The sequence below is a fragment of the Phascolarctos cinereus genome, unplaced genomic scaffold, assembly GCF_003287225.1.
Source record: "Phascolarctos cinereus isolate Bilbo 61053 unplaced genomic scaffold, phaCin_HiC Scaffold_4;HRSCAF=312, whole genome shotgun sequence".
In the NCBI taxonomy this organism is placed as follows: Eukaryota; Metazoa; Chordata; class Mammalia; order Diprotodontia; family Phascolarctidae; genus Phascolarctos; species Phascolarctos cinereus.
The window spans coordinates 74,411,227-74,425,626 of NW_027555847.1; the positions used below are offsets into that span (position 1 = coordinate 74,411,227).

At 39.6% G+C, this 14,400-nt stretch overlaps 1 protein-coding gene across 6 annotated transcripts in view; it reads left to right on the top strand.

Moving 5' to 3' along the window:
* The window catches only part of GRB10 (growth factor receptor bound protein 10), a 284,264-nt gene that overhangs the window by 258,174 nt on the left and 11,690 nt on the right, over positions 1-14,400 (top strand). For all 6 annotated transcript variants that reach the window (XM_020981302.2, XM_078152260.1, XM_078152261.1 and 3 more), the window contains 4 exons: positions 998-1,135; positions 1,901-2,011; positions 5,553-5,651; positions 13,247-13,324. In XM_020981302.2, coding sequence (XP_020836961.1) covers positions 998-1,135; positions 1,901-2,011; positions 5,553-5,651; positions 13,247-13,324 — 426 coding nt within the window. The remainder of the gene's footprint in view (positions 1-997; positions 1,136-1,900; positions 2,012-5,552; positions 5,652-13,246; positions 13,325-14,400) is intronic.

Genomic DNA, 14,400 nt, shown 5'->3' on the forward strand with positions numbered 1-14,400 from the left:
AATGGTGACGTTGTCAGCAAGACATTTGAAACGAGCAAAATCCATCACAGAAAGTCAAAGAGACAAGTCATACCAACATAATATTTTTCAGATTTCAATTAAATTTGGAACATAGAGGCTGTAGAAACATGGTTTCATTGAGTGTTAGCCACAGTTCTGAGAATCCATAATGACTACTGGTTAATTGAACAGTCATCAGGTTTTCTGGGTCCTCTAAACTCTACGTTTCTGATGATTATGTATTAGTGTTATTAAAACCTAAGTAAGGAATGTGAGGACAGCATCCTGAATGATTTTGCTGAGTACCTCAAGAATCTATAATGTGGTCAGTTTGTGTACTTTCATCATCAACACTGATCCCAGTCAATCAGTTAGTTAACAAGTGTTTATTAATATGTTGGGCACTGGGGGTACAGAGGCAAAAATGAAGCCATCTTGTGGCTTCAAACCCTCTATTACTTAGTTTGTCTTTGAAATTTGCCAAGGTTGAAAATTCTCACCAACCATGCACCTAACTTGTTAATGAGCCTCTCCAAACTTAGGTCGATTCTTGGACAAAACAGCCTGCAGCCATCACAGGGCCTATATTCAAAGCCGTTCTATTTTGGTAGGCTTTGTCATAGCTTATGCATAATTAATGGTCTTCTAGAACTGGGAGTCACCTCCATGACATAACAAAGACACAGAACAGGACTTTGGTGGAAACTCTACCATTGTTTTATGGGTGAATTTATGATTTCATAGATTTTCCATTATGATTTGCTAAAAATGTATTTATGTATAACATATAACATCCAGAGTGAATTTAGGCTTTTTTGTCCTTCAAGTAGAAAAAATTTAATAAGATCATTTGAAAAATAAAGCCAAATTAAGCTATTTGAAGTATATATTGTTAGCAACAGGGAGAATGTTGAATTTCCTAGATTGTACCTGTCTGTTCACTATTCACTTCACATGAATGTCTGCTAATCTTCTTACTTAATTTTGCCTACAACAGAATTTTTTAAACTCCAGCAGTTGTCCTGAAATTCAAGGTTTTTTACATGTGAAAGAGCTAGGCAGGAAGTCCTGGAAAAAATTATATGTCTGTTTGCGAAGATCAGGACTTTATTGCTCCACAAAAGGAACTTCAAAGGTAAATTACGTTCTAAAACATTTAGTCAGATACTAACGCATTCCAGATTATGACTGTCCAATTTGAACTTTCGGATTTGTTTAAACCATTTTTTTGTCTTTGGTTTCTTTGAAGTGAAATGTCCAGAAAACAGAGTATCTTAGAGCACTGCACTGAGAGGAGATCTGGTGGGAGCAAGCCTGGCACAGTGACCTTACTAGTTCTGTGGTCTTGGGCCAGCCACTTAAACCTCTCAGAAATGAGGAGGTTACCGTTAATGACCTGATTTCCCTTCTAGCTCGAAATCTATGGTTCTATGAGAGTTCCTTATCAATCTGAAAGTGCCAGATAAATGTAAGGTATTATTATTTAGTTAATAACAATAATGACAAAAACTTTAAATAAAATTCACTCCTGACCCACATATTTGATAGCTTCTGCCCTGTTTCAGTAGGAGAAGCTTGCCTCAATGGAATCTTTCTTCCATTTTCATTCTGTGTGTTCTAAAAGTTTTGCTCAGAGTTGAGGAGACTTTCTTTGGCAAGGCTATCGAATGTGGACTAAAATAAACCTTACACTGGGGGAATTTAAAATTTCTTTAGCGCATATTAAAAAGTGTCTCCTAAAGATGTGATATTTTTCCTGCCTTCTCCACAAGTTGGAAGGAATCAAAGATGTCATTTAAATGTGCATATACTGCCCTCTGTTGGAGTGGAAATGCAAAGTGTTTGCTGTCAGAAATGCTCTTGTCAGTTAGAATTCTAACAATACAATAATTTTTTGCAGGAGCCAAGGCACCTGCAGTTACTGGCTGATCTGGAAGACAGCAATATCTTTTCCCTGATAGCAGGCAAGAAGCAGTATAATGCCCCTACAGACTATGGGTTTTGTATAAAGGTAATGTTTTTCAACAGTTAATACATCTAGAAACTACCTGGCCTTTTAGGCACTGAATTGGAACATTTGATGTTATCATATGGATAGATTTCAGCAGGTTGCATTTTACAATGACTATCTAGTAGAAGGAGACAATATGTAGGTTTTCATATTTAAATTTCTTTAGAAATTTGACATAATTTAACACTAATTTAACTCCTTACTACTTAAGCAAACATGAACCAATTTATTATAAATTCAGTTGTTTTGTTTTGTATTGTTTTTAGTGAAATTTCTTTTGTTCCTACACTTACATATTCAGACAAGCCCCTTGTTAGCAAAGTTCTTGCTAGTTACCTAATGGGACTGCTTCTTAGAAAAAAAGCCCTCAGTCATGAATGTGCCTGACCTTGCATATGTAGTTCTTAAATGAAAAAGCAAATTCCTTCCTTAGGAAAAACCAGGTTCTTTCCGTTTATTGGCCTCTATGTTGAAGGATTCTTGGGTAAGCAAGTTCCTTCCACCAATGTAGATTGGCCAGTATTATGCAACTTAGAGGGAGCCCCTATCTACTTAAATGGAGCCATTTTCTTGATGTTTTGATCTTTCAATTACATGTAGTATTCAACTTCAAATAAAGGGTACCTTCATATCACATAAGTTTGGTTAGTAACACGCATCAACATCCAGCAACCTTTAAATCCTTATGAGCATCTTGAGCAGAGCTTCTTAATCTTCATTCTGTGAACATTTTTTTTTAGTATTTTGATGACCATATTTCAGTATAAATTTGTTTCTTTTGTTATCTTGTTTATTTTCTTTTGCACATTTAAAAACATTCTTCTGAGAAGGGGTCTATACAAAAAAAGGCAAGAACCCTGATCTAGAAAGTACATAGTTATGGACAATTAAACCTCGCATGCCTGATATTGACAGTAGGCACTGAGGGTCCGAGGAAAACAGAGCTCTCTAGCAGTTTTGAATGTTGATATCACAGCGTATTCAAACATTCTAAACAAAAATACATTTACGTTAGAATTGGAAATTACGTAATAAGCGTAATCCAGATATCATAACAGAATGGTGGCAAATCTTGATTTGTGGCCTCCTCTAACTAGTAGGTCTTGACATGACTCCAAAAATATGGCTTGTCTTATCCAAAGCATGATAAGCAGTCAAAACACAGTTACTGTGCGTCCCTCCCTTTGGAAGATCCAACTGTGAGAAGTGGAAGTTGGTGCTAATGTTCTTTGGGAGCTAGCTCAAGTACTATAGCCTCTGACATTAATTTAGTCTTTACTGAATCTTTTATGAAAGATTTTATGTCATTTTAGTCTCTGCTCATAAGTTTTCTCTTAAGTAAACAGATTGAAAAGGAGCAGTGTGCTCTGTCTGTAACATGTATTTTTAAATCTGAAATGTATACCAAGTCTAACAGGGGGGGTAGGTAAGTGGTGCAATGGTTAGAGTGTTGGTCCTGGAGTCAAGAAGACTCATCTTCCTGAATTCAAATCTGGCCTCAGACACTTATTAGCTGTGTGACCTTGGGCAAGTCACTGCAGCCTGTTTGCCTCAGCATCCTCATCTGTAAAATGAGCTGCTGAAGGAAATGGCAAACCATTCTGGTATCTGCCAAGAAAACCCCAGACAGGGTCACAAAGAGTCAGACATGACTGAAACAACTCAACGACAATTAAGTATAATAAGGAAGTAGAGTACTAGACTCTAAGTCTGTGGAAACTCATCTCTCTCAATTGTATGTGTTCAAGTAGCCCCACCAGGAATAGAGTTCTTGTTGCATAGATGTTATCCTTCAGTGCACACGAGGCCAGCATGTTATTCTTCCATGGGCAGCAGTTTCATTCATTTCTGTTACTTTAGAGCTACTTTAGAGCGTCCTGCTAGCCCATTTTGACTTCTTTCTTTTTTTCTGTCTCTGCTACCTGATCACACACAAGGATTTCCCAGATTTCCCTACATAACTTTATGGAGATTCCTTGACTAACAGGTCTTCTGGGAACAAAGCTGCTTTTGATAAGATCAGGGGAGACAGTAGCCCTATATGAGGTATAGGCCTCTCAAGCCTGAGCCTCGGTGTCACACTGCAGAAGAATCTTTTTTTTTTTTTGTTAAAGAAATTGGGGCTGTTTCACTTATAGCAGAGAAGATTCAGAGGGTACTTTTCAGACACTTGATGGGCTTTTCTGTGGAAGAGGCATTTGAGCACGTTAGTAGGAACTAAGGCAAATTTAAGTTGGATATTAGGAAACAATTCCAAATTATGAGAGCTACACCAAAGTGGAATAGAGTGCCACAGGAGGTCATGGGATCCCTTTTATTAGAGGTCTTGAAGCAGAGATTAGCTAATTACTTGGCATAATTGGAAGTGGAAATGTTCTCAGGAGTGGGTTGTACCAGAAGTCCCTTGGTTCTGTGAATTGGCTCTAGCTGAGAGGGAAGACCACCCTCCTGAGAAGTAACTTACATCGATCATTGTTCACTTGTGAAATGCAAGAACTTGACCTCATGTGGTTTTTGTTGGTTGAGGAACCATCTTCAAATAATTACAATTGTGTGTGTCCAGTAGGCAAGAGGTCATAGTTGGTCTTACACGAACAGGGTTGGCAGGGGCAGTATAGAGGACTGTATCTTGGTGCTCAATCCTGTGCCTCCTATATCATTTCTACCCTTTGCCAGTGAAATTCAGAAAACGAAGTATGACGTTGGAATATTCCCTAACAGTTAGAGGTGTCTGGGATGAATGAGCTACCTTGGGGAGGTGGTGGATTCCCCACTATTTGAGGAATTCAAGGAAAGGCCAAATAACATCTTAGTCACATATTGTGAAAAGGGATATTTTTTTAGGTATTATTTGGACTAGATGGCTCTCGGGACCCTTCCAACACTGACATTCTGTGATCTTGTGATTCTGTCTCTTCATTCGTAGGATATTCATGAATTAATACCTATACAACATTCACTACAGCAATCACCATTTAGTATTAGTAAAAGTCATTCCACTTGGGTATTAAGTGCTTACCATAGCAACCTCTCCATGGTTACAAATACCATTCTGAGATATTTACTCTTACCTTGTAGTTACACACTTAACTTCCCCCTCCCAAAACTGTTAAAATGATGTTGGCCAATGATACCTGACTATAATTTTGGCTTAATGATAGGCCTTATTTATCATTATTTCCCACCCATGCTTTCCAGAGTTCAACCATAAGTGGTTCTCCCATACCTGATCTCACCCTTAGCATCAGTCCTTTCCTCCAATTTTTCCTTGACCATATTCTAGAGCATAACTTTAACTTGTCACTCGTAACTCATCTTTTTCCATTTTGACCCTGGTTACCAGCAGTGATAATCTGCCAATTCCCTTGAAGAGGATGTATAGCCATGGTGCTTTAAATGCTGGTGCTACATTTTCATTTCTATATATCTGTCACTAATTAGTTATTCTTAGTTTATGTAACTATTGTTTCTATTTTTTTTAATATGTTCCACTGCTCTTTTTCATAGTGACACTGACTGAAGTTCATTTGTCCTCTTGTAGCTGAACAAAGTAAGGAATGAGACAAAAGACCTGAGGTTACTGTGTGCTGAAGATGAACAGAACAGAACGTGTTGGATGACGGCATTTAGGCTCCTCAAGGTATTTTATTTCTCATTTAACAGCCAGCCACATGCAGTGCTTAGCATAGTGCCTGGAGCATGGTAGGCACTTAATAAATGTTTATTGATTCAATAGAAAATAGAAGTTTGTTAATATGTTTTTCCTTGTAAATACTGAGCCATTGTTTTGATGTCTACCATATTTGAGAACAAAAAATCAACTTAAATTTAGTGGACCCGAGCCTTTTAGTGCTGTGGAAATACAATTAGATATTCTCCCTGGAGACTAGGACGTCTCTTGGTACCACTGTTGGAGAACATCAGACCATTGGTCTGACCCAGTCTGGTATGACTCAAATCTCATAGTTTTCATGTCTCTTTGGAAGCCTGACAACCAAGAATACATCACCTAAATTAGCTCAGACATGTGTGCATCCATTTTGGCAGCTGTGTGGAGGAGGGATTAAAGTGGACTTGAGAGCAGGAACACCACTTAGGAGGTTACTGTAATCCAGGCAAGAGATGATGTGGACCTGAGCTACTAAGATGGTAGCTGTGTAAGTAGAGGAAAGGGGACCATAGGCAAGAGATGTATAGCGTTAAAAATAACAAGATTTGGCGACTGTTTGCCAGGTGGCATGAGGGAGAATGAAGATTCAAAGATGGTGGTGTCCTTGAAAGCAACTAGGGAGTGCCGGAGGAGGGAGAAGGTGTTGTGGGGAGGACAATGAGCTCTCTTTGGGACATGTTGAAGTTGAGGTAGTTACAGGACAACAGGATCAAAATTTCCAATAGATACTTGGTGATTTGATAAAGAAAAACAAGATGGGAAGATGTTGAGACCGATGGACCAAAAATATGAGGATTGATTTGGGATTAAATAGGTATCCTGGACTGTTTGATAACTTGTGTTTAAGGAAGAATAGAACTAGAAAAAGTTCCTTATCCTTTAGTAATACAGTGTTATCAGGCCTTCCTAGAACTAAGGGTGTTCGTTAGTAATAATAATGGCTGGCATCGATAGAGGACTTCAGTGTTCCTAAAGCTCTTCACAATGCATTGTTTCATCTGAGCTTCACAAAAATGCTGTGAAGCAAGTACTGTGAGTATTGTCTTCATTCTACATCTCAGACATGTTAGATGGCTTGGCCTTGGTCACACAGTGAATAAGTTTTGAAGACACTTTCCAAACTTGGGTCCCCGTGCCAGGTCCAGCACTCTACCCACTCTCCCACATTGTCTTTTGTGTAAATCATAAAAGCTATTCATATTTATAAGGGGCTTTTTTGTTTGTTTTTTGTTTCCTTTGCATTTTATCTCCTTTGATCTTGACTTAGATAGTGCCTCTCTACCTCTCTCCATTTTACAGATGAGAAAATTGACACTCATTGACTTGCCCAAGGTCACACAACTTGTAAATGGCAGAACTGGAATCTTGACTTGGGTCTTCTCACTCCAGATATGGTCTTCTTTACATTACAGTACAGCTCTTAGGAAAACTGTAGAGGAAATCATAATGTTAATTAAGTAATACACTTTTAAACCGTATTAAACTAAGGTAAAATTAAAGATTTGCCGAGGAAAATACATCAGAAGGAAAGTTTGCTACTAACAGAAGTTTTATAGGGACACTGTAATTTTCTCCCCTAATTACCCTATTCTAACAACTTCCCCCATCTTTAGGTAAGTAGCTATAAAATCATTTTTATATGTGGTCCAATTGAAAGAACTCTTAACTACTAACCTAATGCCTTCTGAGCCATTCCAGCTCAGAAGCTGTGATCCTGTCAAGTGTGACACTTAGCTGTGACTCTTCCCCTTTCAGTACTCTTGTTTCCCCCTATGTGAAATAAGGATGTTGGATCATCAGGGATGAGGAACCTGTGGCTTTGAGGCTACATGTGGCCTCTTGGCCTTCAAGTGCAGCCCTTTGACTGAATCCAAACTTTACGGTTTGGAATTTGGCCTCAAGGCTGCAGGTTCCCAACCCCTGGACCAGATGATGGCTTGGGTAGCCTTTGCCCCTTAATATTTTTTCCACTCTAAATCAGGGAAGAAATTATAGTATATTTTGGGTCCTCCTAAGTGGGCTGATGTATCAGAAATCTTTATTAATCATTTAATTTTTAATTTAATTTAATTTTATTAATCTTTAATAAAGAACAACAGCAAACAGTGGTGAAGAAAACCAGAACCTGTATCTCCTAGTAGGTCTCTCATTATTCAGTAACTCCCTGATGTCCAGGGTGAAAGATTCCTGTATTTCTGAAGGAAGCAAACTGAAAGAGAGAGAAATGTGACTGGCAAGTGAATGACATTTAGAAATGCCTTCCCTTTCAAAATTCAGGTTTGGACTTTGACAACCTTTGGACTAGGGCAGGGATCTGGCACAAAACCAGTCACTCACTAACATTTCCCTTCAGGGTTGGAGGTACATCAAGGAACTGATAGCCCCACACCCCCAGCTTAGGGCAGCCAGGAGAAATGAGAGGAAAAGGCAGATGAACCCAGTGGGGGGAGGGAGGCCATATAAATGCTGACCAGCTCTCCTCTTACTTCTATCCCAAGCAGTACTGATGAGCTTACAACTTCTTCAGGTTGTTTAACCCAGGCTGAAACATGCTTCTTTAATTTAACCCGTTGTCAGGCTGAGCAAGGATGATAAAAATTTAGCTTGAAAAAGCCTCTGCTATTTTAGCGGATAAAACAACGAAGTGGCAGGAAGTAGAGGTGCAGAAGAGAAAATCTTTATATAGAGAAAATCTTTCTTCTCTGAGTGAGAGACAGACAGACACAGACAGATTAGAAAGTCGGAGTAAAATTTTATTTTTATAAGTAAACTTTATTTTTAAATGATTTTTGTTACTTAAGCATTTATTTTCTATCTCTCTTGCTAAAAAAGAAAGAAAAGAAAATCAGAGCTCTTTTAACAAATATACATTGTCAAGCAAAACAAGTTCCCACATTTTCTGTGTCCAGAAACGTCTCATTCTGCATCTGTAGACCACCACTGCCTGTCAGAAAGTAGGTAATCTTCATTGCTCCTCAAGCATGTTGATCAGAGTTCTTATGTCATAAGTTCATTTTAAATCCCCTTTTGTATGTGGCTCTGATTTTCCAATTTCCTTTCCTGAAAGGACTAGCAAAGAAAGAAATCTAAGCCTTAATGTTAATCCTGTGTAACTCTCCTAGCTTCACATCAGTACCCTATTTTAAAGGTGCCTCCGGATCAGTCAGTTTCTTGATCTTTAGAGCAGTCATTAGCAACTCCTAGGACACATATATCAAGTGGACTTTAAATGACCTGTGCCATGGTGATTTATTGACCGTCTTCAGGCAGCACGTATTTATCATGCATTTACTATGTGCCAGGCCCTGGGCTGAACACTGGAGGGAAGAAAGGACAGAAAGTCCATATTGGTCATCTTACAATGTATATCTGATCAAGAAAATCCACTTAAACTCAACCTATGTTTATCATTAAGTATCCATTGTGTGCCAAGCGTTGTGCTGTACATTGCAGGGCATACAACATTTATTTTTAGTTTGTCTTTTTGTTTGTTTGTTCGTTCGTTGGTTTTCATGGTTTTCAGACTGGGTCTCCCTATCTTGCCCAGGCTAGAGGTGCAGTGACCACTCATAGGCTCAGTCCCAGTGCTGAGCCACATGGAAGCCACATGATTTGCTCTATTTCCAACCTCTCCTTCGGCAGCCTGGTGGGCCCCCATTCCTGGGGGCTCACTGTATTTGGTGCCACACTTATACAGACCCGAACCGGCTTTAGTCCTACTGCTGCTCAGAATTCCCAAGCTCAAGTGACCTACCAGATCTAGTCTCCCACTAACAGAGACTACAAACATATAGCACCATGCCCAGTGGGATTCAACATTTAATAAGGTGTAGTCCTGGCCTTCTGGGAGCTTATAGTCAAATGAGGACACAGAATTTTTTTTTAATACTTAAGAAAGTTCATTTAATGATTGTAGGTATTCCTTCAAACATAGATTGTAACCCCATCCTTCATGCCAAACGAGATAAAAGCTCTGAGCATAGTACCTTGTACATGACCAGGCACGATATAAATGCTTACTCTACTCTTTCCATTCACTCATAAATAATCTTTAACCGATGAATTGCCTTGGCAAAAAAATAAAAGAAAACCTCTTCCTTGTTGGTCAAGTTTGTACACAAAATTAGCTTACCTGGTCCTGAGACAATAAACACATCATCTTTTGGGAAGTCTACTCAAAGCCTTTTTAGCTTGGTCATACTTGCCAGCACAGCCAATATCTCAGGGCTAATGCCCTGTTATGCTGAGGCTTTGGGAGAGAACTCTGGACCAGATCTGTCCCAAATAACCAGGACACTGTAATGAGAGGTACAAGAGAAAGGCATAGGTATATTTGTCATCTGTCAGGGATGAAGTTCTGGCTGCATTTTAATTTACTTCTCATCATCAGAGTTTACAGATGCGAAACTGTGATTCAGAGTTACAGTTGACCAATAGTGGATAGAAAATTTAGCCTTCCCTTGGTGAAGTTGTGTGTTCTCCTGATGATAAATGGTGAAATCTGACTGTCATAGTGATGGGGAACAAGGAACTATATTCTAATTGTGACTATCTCAGCATTTTTCATAGAGGAATCTGAAGAAAATATTTTGCATTTGCTCTAACATTTAGCTGTTGATTTGTTAATCTAAGAGAGAGGATTTCTGAAGCTTTTGGAAGGTAGGAGTCAATTGAAGTATCTATTAGCCTAATTTGGTCTTTGAAGATAAGAATGTGTCTTTCATCTCTTGGCCTTTATAAAAGTGAAAAAGAATCCATCAGTCTGCAGTTGCCTACCCTACAAATGTAAGGAAGTTTATTTAGAGTGTCATTTTTTTTCCCATCTGAGTTTGAGACAGCCTGAACTTAATGAAATGAAATAGTCATCTTTTAATACAACTTAATTATGATCTTCAAACTAGGGACCCTGATGTCTAAAAGTGAGAATCACAGTTAATCTAATTTGTCAAAGCTCTGCTTGACATTACCTAACTCAGTTCTTGGATTTCTACACCTGAACAATTCTTATATCTTCTAGACCCATTAACAGTAAATCATAGCTTTTCTGGCTTATGCAAGTTAACTTATTCAAGGAAGATTGAAAAGTTATTTGCTAGTTATGTGTTAATTTTGAAAGTATGAGGAAATTAAGAATTTTTTAAAACAAATTTGTCCCAAGTGTATGCTTTGAATTGACAAAGAATAATATTTCCTTTTTTTTTTTTAATAAAGTACTAGACCCAAGTTAAAACTCTTGGACCCTATACAATGGTTGTAGCCCCAAGCAATGTAGGGGACAATGTACCTACAGTCAAAAGAAATGATTTTGAGTACAGGCTCCTTCATTTTCTAGTTGCGTGACTTTGGGTAAACCACTTAATCTTTCTAAATCTCAATTTTTCCTTATCTGTTAAATGAAGATAGTAATGCCTTCTCTGACCAATTAATGGATTGTTTTAAGCATTAAATGAGAGAAATGCATATGGAAGCTTTTTCAAACTGTAAAATGCTGCAAAAAATAGATCATAGCACTATAATTAGGTAGGCCTGTGGGATCTATAAGCTAATCGATGTGGATACTCTCTGACAGGTGGTAAGCTAGCCACAACTCCTCATTCTGTGCAACCGTTGGCCATATTCTTCCATAACTCCTTCAGGAGCGGTCTACCCAGTACATTAGAGGCTTTCATGGGTGCCATTACAGCCCTCATACTGCCCTCCTCATAACACTTAACCTTACTTAACACTGATGCCAGAGTCAGAATTCTGGCCAGAAGTAATTGGTTAGATACTGTTAAAACAGCATGGAATAACAATCTTCTGTTGGGATCAAAACATCAGCTTCACAAGTACAAGATGGTAGAGGCATAGCTAAATAGTTACGAAAAAAATCTGGAGGTGCTCAATATGAGTTAGTAGTAGTGGTGAGGAATATGTTACATGCAGTGTGGCGAGGGAGAAATCTTTGGCACCCTCCAGGGCAAGAGAAGAATATTTGTTTTCCTAATAAGAGGCTCTGGGCATTTTTCCAGGTCTCTGCTTTGCCCAGGAGACAGTAGGAGTGAGGGGACCCGTGTGTCAGAGTCAGGGTGCCTGTCTTGTTAATTTTTTTCTCTGGGATGGTTGTAGGGAAAGAAACAGCAGGGGCCAGGGTGTCCAGACGTGTCCCATGACCCAGCTGATGGATGAATAGGGCAGCATAGCTCTCTGATCCCCCTCCTAGGGAATTCTGTCACTTTCAAGTTTGTGCCTTAGAGAAAGACCAGTTGAGCCTCAGAGTTTGGTCTTGTAGGGTCTCCTCAGTTCCTTCTAGGTGTTGGATGTCAAAGTGAGCGTGGCAGCCTCTAGCCATGGGCAGTGGTGGGTATATGGCCTTTAGTCATTCCCACCTGACCGCTCTGCCCCGTGTTGATATGGGACATTTGCCCTGAGGTTGATGACAAGATCCAGAAGCAAGGATGATGATGGGGGTTGAGGCTTCAGGCCCAGTGAGCATCACGGGCAGTGGCAGAAAGGATATCCGAGGCCCCAGCTATGAGTGATGAGCTGGCTGTCCTGGGCCTGGATATAGTGTGCTCGCCCCGAGAGACAGTGGGAGCGAGGGGACCTGTGATATGGTGACCACCAAAGTTAATGAAATCTGAAATGCTTGGAGAGCCATTATGGTGTTTGCATCTAGGGAGATGTAGTAGTCTCTTCTTTGGTCCAACAATATCCAGACTATTGTAGTAAATTCTAGATGCAGCATTTTAAGAAAGACGTCGATAATCTTGTGAACATCTAGAAAGAGGACAACCAGAATGGTGAAGAAACTCATTTCATTTGAATTTGGAGGCTCCATGTTGGCTGTCTTCAAGAATTAAAGGAATGTTTTGTGAAAGAGAGATTAGAGTTGTCCTGTTTCACTCAAGAAGACAGAACTAGGAGTGATGGGTCATTATGAGGAAAAATCTCCCACTCAGAACCGCCCTAAAGTAGAATAAGCGACCTCAGGGAATGGAGAGGCTTTCCCCTCACCAGAAGTCTTTGACCAAATTTGGAGGACCACTGGTGGGTTCCATTGTAGAGGATATGCAGGTTGTACTCTGACCTCTGACCTTACCAATCCTGAGAGTCACAGAATCACAGACTTCATGGCCATGGCCCCGAAAGAATACCCTCTGCCACAGCATGCCAAACAAGTGATCATCTTGCCTTTCCTTCAAGACCCGTAATGAGGGGGAACCTTCTGTTACCTCCCAAGGCAGCCCAGCCTCCATTTTGGATAGCTCTCATTCTTAGAAAATTTTTCTTGACATCAAGCCTTTTGTCAACAACTTAATATCATTGAAAGAAACTGAGGCAGAGGTTAAGTGACTTGCCTGTGGTTACACAGGTGGCGCGTATAAGAAGTTAAATTTGAGTCTAGACCCGCTGGCCCCGAAGCCAGTGACGTTTGCGCTGGAGCCGCCCTCTATGCCGTGAAGCATGTTAGCCAGTTAGAACTGTCCTCAATACTACTCGTTCATCATAATGAAATTCGACTGTGTGATGACTTTTGGGTTGAAAAAATATCTCTGTCACTGACCTTGTTCTGTTCTTTCTAGTACGGCATGCTCCTTTATCAGAATTACAGAATTCCACAGCAGAGGAAAGCCTGGCTTTCCCACTTCTCAGCTCCGGTGGTAAGTACTGGTGTGACCTCTTTACTTTGTGTGGGGAGGTGGTGGGGTGGAGAATTCTGGTTTATTCCACGTTCGTCAAAGCAGATCGCACATAACAGAAAAGTCTAGCTGTGGCGTTTCCATTTTATCCGAATTTATTTTCTCTTTCAACATTCCTTTTCTATCTTGACTTCTTGATTATTGTGTGCTTTTAGGACTCCTCCTTCCCTGTGCCCTATTCTTCCATCTGTATTAACTTATGAAATATGAATATGAGTGGTCAACTCTCCTGAATAGTTTTAGTAATGATAATACTAGCTGATCTTTAGGTTCAAAGAGTGCTTGAGGTACATTGTGGCATGCCAGAACAGCATCATGAGGTCAGTACTGTGTATATCATGCCCATTTTACTGATGAGAAAATTGAAATTGAGAAGGGCAAGTGATTTAACAATGGTCAGACTACTAGATGGTAGCAGGGCAGTATTTGAGTCTCCATCTCCCCTGACTTTTAAGTCTACTGATTTTTTTTTCTGCTATTGAGCCCTGCTTTTTTTTTTCTTTTTTTAAAATCTTACTCCACAGGCTATGTACTTTCCTGTACTCTGCTTTTTCTCCAGCGGTAAGCGAGGCATAGAAGTGGTTACAGTAATTCTCATAGATTGTTATGATACAGTATCTCTCCTGTACGAACAGTTAAATTTTTTTTTTTACTGGATCTGTGATTTTGCTGGTATAGGAAGTTTCCTGGTGAGTGATTCTCACTCTACCATTGCAGATAGTCACTTAATTTGTAATCTTAGATGTTGCTTTGGACACTGAAGGATATTAAAATTTTTGCCCAAGGCAAGCAAGGTGGCAAAATGGATAGCGTGCTAGGCCTGGAGGCAGAAAGACTTGAGTTCAAATCTAGCCTCCTACACTTACTAGCTGTGTGATCCTGGGCAAGTCACTTAACCTTTGTCTGACTCAGGTCCCTCAACTGTAAAATGGGCTAATAGCACACACCTCACAAAGTCATTGTCAGGATCAAATGAGGTAATATTGGTAAAGTACTTAGCACATAGCACACAGCACACTTAATAAATGCTCCTTTCC